At 31.3% G+C, this 11249-nt stretch overlaps 1 protein-coding gene across 3 annotated transcripts; it reads right to left on the minus strand.

The window, feature by feature from the left end:
* Positions 1-383: 383 nt before the first annotated feature.
* LOC111033510 (synaptogyrin) lies at positions 384-8122 on the minus strand. 3 transcript variants are annotated; one of them, XM_022314274.1, is made up of 5 exons: positions 7598-8122; positions 2443-2680; positions 1592-1731; positions 1359-1470; positions 384-529 (listed from the first exon to the last, which is right to left on the minus strand). In XM_022314274.1, the coding sequence occupies exons 1-5, from the start codon at positions 7700-7702 to the stop codon at positions 504-506; spliced, it is 621 nt and encodes a 206-aa protein (XP_022169966.1). In that variant the 5' UTR covers positions 7703-8122; the 3' UTR covers positions 384-503. The 3 variants fall into 3 exon arrangements, with proteins under 3 accessions (XP_022169966.1, XP_022169965.1, XP_022169964.1); XM_022314273.1 differs by having other exon boundaries at positions 1347-1470; XM_022314272.1 differs by having other exon boundaries at positions 1323-1470; positions 7598-8121.
* Positions 8123-11249: the final 3127 nt, after the last annotated feature.

An 11249-nucleotide genomic window follows, 5' to 3' on the forward strand; every position in this document is an offset into this window, starting at 1 on the left:
ATATACATACACATATCTATGCATATTATGTTATGGAGCTTATAACCCCTAAAAATTGTATCGTTAAACTTAGCGCCATGATGCATTATTCTTCGTTTTTATCTTTCATCGACGCATGTTATATTAATAATTGTATTTAAAGAAAAAAACTATTAACAATACCAATAATTATTTCACATTATTTTTTACTAAGATTTACTTATGTTTGTTTAAATGGACAACAACAATAATGTATAGAATATTAGTTGAAAAATGTAATGATATAATAAGTATATCAAGAAAAAAAAAATTACATATTATCATAATAATTATTAATCATTTTGTTACAGATTTCAAAAAAATTGATACTACTCGCAACTATAACTATTCAATAAGATACGTTGTTTAGTTATTGTGAAGTAATAAAACCAGTAATACCATCGGCGATAAGTAATTTGGTATGTTTGGTAAAAACACAATCTGCTGGCATGTTCAGTATCATCGTTGAAAAACTGATTGTGTACTTAGTAAGCTTGAGTTTGATATTCACCTAGATTATAAGACAAATAAATAAATACAATAATTTACTATAGTAATAATAAGTATTTTTAAGTTGAGTATAACTTAATATGATATCTTGTAAGCTAATATAATATTCTCTCTTCTTTACATTTGACATAAATACCTCATACATATATACCTATTATAAGGCTGGGTAGGCCTATGTGAATGGGGATTTTCTCACTTTGGAATTGGGCCCTAACTATTGGTGGCCTCGAGGCCCAAGAAGGAACTACGTTCTTTTTTCGATGAATTGTATTTGAAATATTATACAATATATATTTTATGTATAAACATTTTATATAGGCAATTGTATTTTTATATAATAAATATTAAGTTAAAACTAAAAATTATAATTTTATTATATTGTTAATTTGTATATGCGAATAAGTAATAAAAAATGTTTGCGGAGAGTAACTAAATTATTTAAATAGATAAATGTCATAAAATTAAAAATATATATGTTCAACGAATTAGTTACTGCTATTTGTGATGTGGCATTTGAGCAATATTCGTCCATGGCCTTTCAAACATTTTCCACTTATAGCAAAAAATGGCTATCCGCCCCTGTCATATATTAACTCTGTCATATATTAACTAATAACTAGATTCAAGACAAAAAAAATATGAACTAGCATTACTCATTAACGGTTTCGAATCGTTATGAAGACGTATTAACACATAAGCCATGTAGGGTAATATGTATGTATGTATGGTGGTGTAAACAAAAATAATATTTATAATATCTAAATTTTGAATCTCGAAATTATATTAACTCATACCCGACATCTGTTTATTAAACGGACATTCATTGTTACTGTTATTTTGCGTTTCGTCGTATGCTCCAAACTGATCGGCTTCAAAAGATGATATAAATGCTGGATCGACACCCATATTATATCTTTGGTATGAGAAGTATGCAGAAGTCCCCTATAACAAAATTTAATCAAACACGTAAGTGATAAATGACTATACTGTGATGTGCTATACTATTATATTATTTTAATCAGTTGTAACACATACATGAAACACAAAATAATTTTGTACTTACCCAAGAAAAAGTAGCGAATAATGCAAAATAAATGGCAGTGGTTGGATTGGCAGTGCTAATTGAATCAGGGAAATCAGGTGTATTACCCCATGTATCAGCTAGATAAATGAAAAGTAAAAAATTCCAAAACGACCATAGACCTGAAATGCAATAACATATGTTAATAGAAGGTACGGATGTGATGCGAATATTTTGCCTACTTTCGCCTAAAAATAAACATGTTATTTATTTAGATACAATTAAAAGAGGTGATAAATTAAAATTAAAATATTAAATTGATCATTACTAAACGATATCTAACGTTTGACTTAGTATAATGTTCAATAGAGGATTTTTTAACTTTAACCACTTATTGAAATAATTGAATCTAGTTCTGCAAGTTTATGTAGAAGCAACTTGAATATTATAAAATGTTACTATATATAGGTGTATAATCTTAAGCGTCAATACTGAACTAAAATTACTTTCACCTTTCGAAAACAAAAATTAAAATAGTTAATCCATACTTTGTTAAATGATCACATTTGGTCATAGTAAAAACCTTAGGTGATAATGTCGCTCATAAAAATTTGATCTTTTTTTTTACATATTTATATGACTTACATAATTGTCAGATCTTATTGCTAACAATGTTATCTACCTACATCAATAGGAACCAGCGTAAAAACACATTTTTAATGTAACAAAATGGCGTATAGATAAAACGCAACAACAATTGTTGAGTTATTTTTAAATCTATTTAACGTTTATAAAATACTAAAAATAAATTATAGTAACTAAACTCTACGTAAGTTAATGATACGTGTCAAGAGTTTAGTTTTATAATATATTCGCTTATCGATTGTTCTTACACGAGAATCCAAGGTCGATGAGCACGTAATGTTTGCGGCTTTTTACCGACGGCACGTTTTCGAAATAATACTCGCCGCCGACAAATACAGCTGCTCCGATAACTGACGTAAAGCCCACCACGCCACCAATGTGACATCCAAAACTCTTAAGCTTGAACATGCATACTTCCTCGTTGGTTTTTGTGTCTGTAGTCCATGAGCCAGATGATGCACAAAAATAAACGATCAAACCAAACAACTAAAACAATTATATGACACAAAATAATTATTTAAAGATAAGAAAATATATAATATATAATTGATAAACATTAGTGTCGAGACAATAATATTATAATATACTTTGACAGTTTTTGGTAAAACTTAAGTTCTTCTCACAGAAAGTTCATCGCAGACCAAGTTGGTCACCGAAAACATGTATCTAACTGTTTAGTTTTGTTCAATTGTTTTAACCTACGTCTATACCTACCTAGGTACTAGTTATAGTAACTTAATTTGATGATTCGTAACAAAGGTTAATACTATTAATATTCCTAAAAAGGTAAAAATTTACTGTAGAGTCCCTCGGCCCTCAGTAAAATGGGTCAATAACAAATAAATTAAACTCAAAAAAGAGCACTTAATGAAATCAAAATAATTGTTGTATGTATTTAAATGTCTGTTTAGTATTAAAAACGTATACATTAGAATTGTTTCGTCCAAAATAAGATAGTAATATGTATTGATAAAAACTTCCCTAAACATCTAACTGAATAACTCATGATCATTTTGAAGATAAATGTAACTATTAAACTATGTAATATTTTACATACTTTCACCACTTTACTTTTCAAACTTAAAAGGTGTAACGTACTTAACTCGCGACTTTTATTATAACAAATATTATTTTAGAAAAAGCATGTAAGTGGATGTCGCTCTGCTGTACAATAAGTTACAAGTGGGTCACTATAGTGAATGGTGTTAAATTTGAATTCAATGATATAAAATCATTGTATGCGAAAAACAATTCTGAGCGAAGACTGTCAGTCAGTCTATAATATTACTTAGTAATTTAATATATATTTTGATGATATTGTTATTGTGATCAAAGTAATTTATTTTACTAGTAAGCATTAGTACTACGCAGTAGATTAAATTCATTTTTGCCGAAAAAACATTTGAAAAGTCATTGTGTGTATAAAATATAATAATATACTTTAAAAGTTTCAAGTACTTACGAATAATATTTTTAATTTACAACAAAATAACACAAATCATTATTCTTGGTAATTTAATATGTAAATTTCGTCCACATTAACACATAAAAAAACTAAAAAAAAAAACTATGCTTATATATTTTTAGACTTTTTGTTTACAGAATAGCTTACTTGTGTGGAACTTTGTTTTAAATGTTCAACTCTTAGCTAAACTAGTAAATTTTTTTTTGAAAATTGAAAATTCCGTAAACAGCTCAAAACTAGTTGATTTTTAAAATTGTATAAAGTATAGGAATTGATAATATAAACATATGGTGTAAATTTCAAGTATCTGTAGTTATTGGTTTTTAAATTACAAAAAAATAAAAAAATCGCTGTATGAGAAATGGAGTGAATATCCAATGTTGTAAAAATGTCAACTTCAAACGCTCATAAAAATTTAATTTGACTTTCCGGTAGAATTATTTATTTGTGATAAAGATAGATAAACTTATGAGGAATCTTGTATAACATTTTTAAATCTTAGATATAAAAAGAAAAATTTTTATGATTTCTAACTCAAAATAATTTACAAATTTTCGTGATTCTTACGAATTTTTTCAGCATTCTGAATTCAAACGCAAAATTATTGTGGATTTAAGCTCAACTTTTTTTTTAATTTCCACTAACAACAACTTACGAGAAACCTTGTATTAAATTTTCAAATTTTTGGATAGAGCGAACAATTATTTATCGACATTAGTTTAAAAAAAGTAAATAATCGAAAATTTCATATGATTATAAATAGTTCAACATGAGTCGAAATATTTAAAACAATTTATAGTGTATACTGTATAGTAAATGCTAACACAAACATTTAGTGAAAATTGCATGTGTCTATAGTCATTTTTTTAGAGTTACATTAAAAACTAAAATTCTCGGTATTCCTTATTTTTTTGTTTTTTTTCCTTTCGCTTTTGACAACTATTGTAAATTTTAAATTTTGACCTCCCGAATACACCAACTAAATTCACTTTCCTATGAGGAAAGTTGCTGTTTAAAAAAAATCGATCCCCCAAACTGTGATGACAGACACAAAAAAAAAATGAAAAAAAAAACTCACATCATTGTAACATCAATGCATTCATCGCTCCGCTCAGAATCAGCAGATAGTTCAATAGTTGAGATACATATTTTTTATTTTGCCAAAGAAAAATAATAATAATCATAAATATAATTCATATTTATTTTGTTTATCACAAAAAGTAGGGAAAACATAATATACATATTTCGAAATTCCGTTCATCATTATTTATTATATTTTATAAAATATATATATTATATACATTACATTTCGTACTTATATTATCCCTTTACTTTACTTAAATGTATTATCATTATTTTTTTTTAATTTCAGTTTACTATATTTACGATAACAAAGAAATTACGTCATAATGATAAGTAAAAACTGACCATATCCGCTCTCGCTCTTAACTATTCAATTTTTAATAGGTAGTGGTTATTTATACCAAACTTGCCTTATCGTGCTTTTAATCGTACCGTTTAGGTCAATACTTATATAAACAATACCTTTTTTTTTAAACTGAGAACCGGGGACGGATAACTACTTTCGCATTACTCCAACCAGGTAATCTATACCTCCTTGATAAGTTTTTTCTAACTATACATTATTGAATTAAAAAAATATATTACAAAGTGAATTTAAATATGCACGCTTTTTCAGTGTCTTGAATGCAATCCTCAAACCATTTGGTAAGTATTCATATATTTTACATTTCACCTATACAAAATATAATAATATACTGCCGTATTGAAATATTGTAATGATTTTTCATATATTTGGAGGACTATACGTCTATTATACTGTGGTTTGAAGTGATGATGGAGCAGTTGAAGGATATGATGCTCTTCACTTTTTTTTTTAAACTGCACGTCAATACTCTGCCGTTCACCTCCTACGACATTTGCACATCGATTCATAGAAGCTTTTGCAGCACACTCTTTTTCTGATAATATGTAGCTTAACATATTTAGTTTTATTTAATATTATGGTTTTAGAGGAGTAAGTTAGTATACCCGTGTGTGTATATATATACTATAATATTGTCTCCGACCATCTAACAAAATATGCTACAGTACTTATACAGAAAACTCCATCAATCAAAATCTAAATTAAATATAATTAAAATAGCGCTGTAAGCTATTTTTTTGATTATGACGTAAGCGTCTAAAGTCATATTATACAATAGCATAAATTATAACAACTATAACTGTAACTCCTTCGTATGATGCATTACATCTCGAAAATATTATCCTTTTTGAGTTGAACGACTGCTTCAGGAGTTAACATTTCAAGCTCCGATATCAATCGGAGCCACGATTTTGACTTTGCGTAGGCGCAGTGAAATTTCGCGCTATTATATGTTTCCCGTGTCGGATGCAAAGACATTCTATATACGGCATTATTACAACACTGCTGGTAATGTTATAAATCCGATTCCCCGCCCACTTATACATTTTATATTATTCTAATGGGCAGCCACATACTAACCTTATACGGTTATAAATGTTATAATAACGCGTGACGACAGCGACAAGCATCTGCGGATCATGATCGTACATGGGTCGACGGAGACGGAAAAAATATAATACGCGCGCTATAGTATATATCATATGTGTTTAGTATGCATATATTATTATTAATTATGAAGGCCCGATTTACCAATCCACGGTTCCAGAATAATGGATGGGCCCTTAATGGCCTTATAATATTTATATATAATATATATATGTATACCTAATCACTTCAGTATATTAATATGCTATGAGTAAAAAGTCGGGATTTATATATAAATCACGGAATGTGTTCTTAAAAATATGCGTTTATGCACCAAAAATGGCCGTGTTGCAGTGATAATATTATAATATGCCCGTTAAAACCATGTTTTTAAAAAATAAAGTTATTATTTTGGTCTTGAATGAAAATTAAACACGTTTCAGCTGCAATATATATTTTATTGATTTGTTGTTGATTAATGTATAACCTACCGTATCATTTCCATAAAAATAGTAAACCTGCCCATAGGGCATAGGTACTTGGTAAAATACAGAAAAAAAAAATAATTGCAGAGGAAGTATAGGTACTAGGGGGAGTTTATGTTTTGTGCTACAACTGAATTGACAGTCTTTGTTAAAATCTTTGTTTTCATTTTTTCGAATTTGCACGTCAAGTAACAAACCAGTGCAATATTCTATAAAAAAACCAATTGATATGACCTTGAAGATCTTGAAGTATGCACAATTAATAATATGCTGTAAAAGAATTCGCATTTTTAATCACTCTTTCATGAAACATGTTTTGTGCTTACTTGGCACACAATATGTGATCGAACGGTAAAAATATGTAAATGCACAATACAAATAACCCGAGCAGTAACCTAATGACGATTTTGCACAACACATTAAAAAATGTATATACTCTCGCGTACTTATGTACCTACTCGCTTATAAAATTATTCGTGGTTAAATCACGTAATAAAATATTAGTATTGAAATTTGAAATCTTCGTTGTTCGATAAAAAAGAACGTCGTATTATTAACACTATGTATACTGCATAGTGATAATTGCGTTTATTTCACTCACAAATCATAAAATATTTATATTTTTTTAAACTATTCGTACTTCGGCGAATATTAAAATATGGGCCCCCCTCCCACGTCAGACTGCAATAGTGTTTAAAAGTCGTGTAACGCTGAACGTCCCCACTCGATATCGGGCCCAGAGCAATGTCCCATATGGTCACGTCCTTGCAGCAGCAGCAGCAGCACAAGACATAACATATACTTGGCCCTGTGCTTGTATTGCACTGATTCACGTATATAACGTACGGTACACGTGTGCGCCTGTATACAGGCTAAATATTGTCAAAATATTATATTTTTAATATTCACATCGTACGTACCAACGACAGCAGCCTGACGAACACGTGCGGCTTGCGGACAAAGTTTTGGACGTTGAACTCGCCACCGACTTTGCCGGCCCCGTAGGCTTGCGGACCAGCATCCATCTTTGCAACGATCGACGACGACGGTTTACGATCTGTATACTATTATAATATCGTGGACGACGGCGAACCGAAACGTTCCCGGCGAGACGGACACGATACGCGGGACGGCCGACTTTTGCGCGATATTATTTGTAATAATTATTAATGAGGTCGCGGCGGCCAATATATTAGATATGATTGATAGACAATATTTAACTGTATAATAATATCACTATAGCAGCTGTGCGTACCTATATATTGTTATGATATTGCTCCGTCCCGTGTATAGTGTGCGGCCAGCGGAGGGTTTCGTTTCGTTTTGTTCCTTTGTTTTGGTATTTTTGCAGCTTGTGTACAAAACTCGCGTATTATCAAACGCGCGACGAGGCGACGGCGGCGGCGGCGGCGGCCAGGAGAGAGCTTTTGCCGAGATAACGGCGCTCATTGATTTTTCGACGACGCCGCCGCTCGTCTCGCAACGGCTCCGCGGGGGTGATGTTGGGGGGGGGGGGGGGGTGCAGGCGTGCTAGGCCACCGCTATCGTCGTTGTGTCCCGCCCGGCGCGACCACCCACCCCGCCGCTCGCTGTTCAATATATATATGTATAAATATACGTTGAAAATATATATTATTATATGTATCGTGTCAACGCGAGAGGGTTGCGCCTTAACGATTTGGGGTGGGCGTTCGCCGAAGCGCTCGGACGGCGGCGTCGTTGTCGTAGTCGTACCAACTTGCGGCCTCGCGGGTCCCTCTGCTGGCTGCCAACGGTTTATAACATAAGGCCAGCAGTTTTTTATCTGCGCTGCAGCTGTATGATCATCGCGCTGTGTTATCTAACTTGTACATATATATATATATACAATATACAAATCATTGGCGGATCTGAAGCTCGTTTATGACCGTATATAGATAGTCCTTGTTCAGGGGTGTCCGAACTACGCTGCACCCCCTCTCCCCCCGCACACAATCGGTTTCAGCCTGCAGATGGTATCTAGTTGTTCTATTTGATTCTAAGATTATATAATTAGTTATACACGTCGAAATGGAACTATAAGTTCAACTTTAAACTTTTAAATAATAAGTCTCCTCAATCTCCTCACAACGTTTTCTCAATAATGTATATAGGTATCGAACTGAGCATAAAATGTAAATAATTTTACCAAATTATGCTGAAACTGAATGTTTGCAAATGTTAATAAAGACAACAATTAAGGATGATGTACGTTAGGTTAGGTTAGGTTAGGTTAGTATAGTATCGGAAAATTGTTAATCAGTGGAATGAAAGGAAAAATATAAACTAAAAAGGCTAAATAAATCTTGAAAAAATGCAAAATATAGCACCAAATTTGGGTTTGTTGGTGTCTAATTAAATTGTGGGTTCAGGAGACTCAATCTCGTGTGTGTTTCTACTAATTTTTTTTAATTTCCGTGTGGCACGTTATCGACAATATTTGCAGCGTGCACGTGCAAGAGCGCTCCGATATTTATTTTACTCAGTCATTCAGACTTATACAATATAATGGTTATTTACAACTCATCTATGTACACGATCTGCACGCACACACTTAGGGAATTGCCTATTTTAAACTCCTTAAAAATGGTCGGTATCGAATCCCCTAAAATAAAATTATGTTGTACAAAAATAAACTCAACTCTTAAATTCACAACGTTGGTCATTAAACACTCGTTTAAAACACTTTCCGACCCTAATTTCCGGACTCTGGTTAAAACTCAGCGTATAGGTCGTAAAGCGTATATTAATTATAAACCACGCCAGAAATGTGCAGGATTGCACGAACGCTGCTCGGCTCGCATAATATTATTATAGGGCCGCAACACGTTTATGTAACTGAACTGTTTCTGTAAACATTCACTTTAATATAATAATTGTAAAAAAATTATTATATTATTATATTTAATACGTTCTCTAACAAAATGTGTGTTGTCTCCGTCTAGTTATCGCATAACATATACACGCTATACCTATGCAAATGCTGGATTTAAACCTTTAGTTTTTACTCACTTCAATTGAGTCCGAGGACTTCCCCGACCGGTTATAAAAGTATTATGAGTACTTAGGTATTTAAAATGTTGATTAATGTAGTACTACATGTAGTATTTCACATGGAGTGGCATCCCTAACCCTGCCAAATATCCGGCACTATACTGTGATCACTGGATATACTTCAAAAATACTTATGGACTAATTAATTTTATACTCGTTCAAAATGTAATATTGAATTTCGAAATTCTCAAAGAAAATATTCCGCTCCGTAGTCTGAAATTAAAAATAAATGCAGTCTTTTAAAAAAGTAAAAATATTGATTTTGTAAATATGATGATTATTATTTAGTGGTGGTTTTAAATCGTCTAAAAAAAAAAATATTTCCTAATATAAAGTAGGGTATTTTGAGATAATTGGTGTTTACCTCTAAAACATTTTGACTGCTTTGCGACCGCTCACGGTCAAATGAGTGTTTTTCCTACAGGACCACGTTCTTTTTTCGATGCCATGCATTTTGAATAAATTAAGTTTTCCGATTCATTATGTTTAAAAATAGTATGATTTGACAAAATATTGAGTGTATAGTTTTGAATATGTCTAAGGCAACTTATAAATCGTTCGATGCAAAATGTTTTCCTCGGATCATCATAAAAAAATATTCATTATTAGTCAAACGCCAAGAAAAATATTCCATTGACAAATATGCGTGCTGCAGATGAGAGCCCGCGGTCATACAGTATGGCAGTCAATGTGATTTATCTTATGCAATATCTCGTGTCAAAAATATAAAATAAGATACTTTGATAATTTTTGATAGTTACAATAATTTTTCAATTTAAGTAGCTACTTACTCGAGTCAGAAATATTTACATTGTGCGAAATCAATCTCTATGCGAATATCATTGTTTTAATGTTTTACCTTCAATGTCTGTTCAGTTTTTCCATATTATTATTGAATTCGTATGCACGACGCACGGTGACCCATATTATTTAGGTATAAATATAGTAAGTACTAAGTACCTACCTATAATTATAAATTAAAAATAATACCTAACAATTATGCAATTAAACCGATAACATGGCAGACCGTTCGACTTTTAATTATTGCGAAAAACAATTTTAGATAGGTAATGATTTTAATGTTATAAGTTATAACCATTTATCCTGTTATATAACTATAATATTTATAATTAATATCTACAGTCACGGATGCAATTCGTGATCGTATGAGTTAAGTTCAGTAACGTTCAGTATACCATGTACCGCGCCAAAGACAGTACTAAAATCTAAAAAGATGCACAATAAAAAAAAATAAAGCGGCGAATAATATAACAAATTGCCAACAATAAAGTACATTGCAGTATTATATCATTTTTATACACGACAATAAACGAAGGTCAAAAAACATAAAATATATTGTTTTGATTTTGATTTTTAAACAATTCATTTACAATCAACAAGTGCGCCGCCTCTGCTATCGCCATAACAATACAACGTCTTTGATCCCCGACGTTGCTGATAAAAAATAAAAATTAGGCTTATCAAGTTCATTTATTTTCA

The sequence above is a fragment of the Myzus persicae genome, unplaced genomic scaffold, assembly GCF_001856785.1.
Source record: "Myzus persicae strain clone G006 unplaced genomic scaffold, MPER_G0061.0, whole genome shotgun sequence".
NCBI lineage: Eukaryota > Metazoa > Arthropoda > Insecta > Hemiptera > Aphididae > Myzus > Myzus persicae.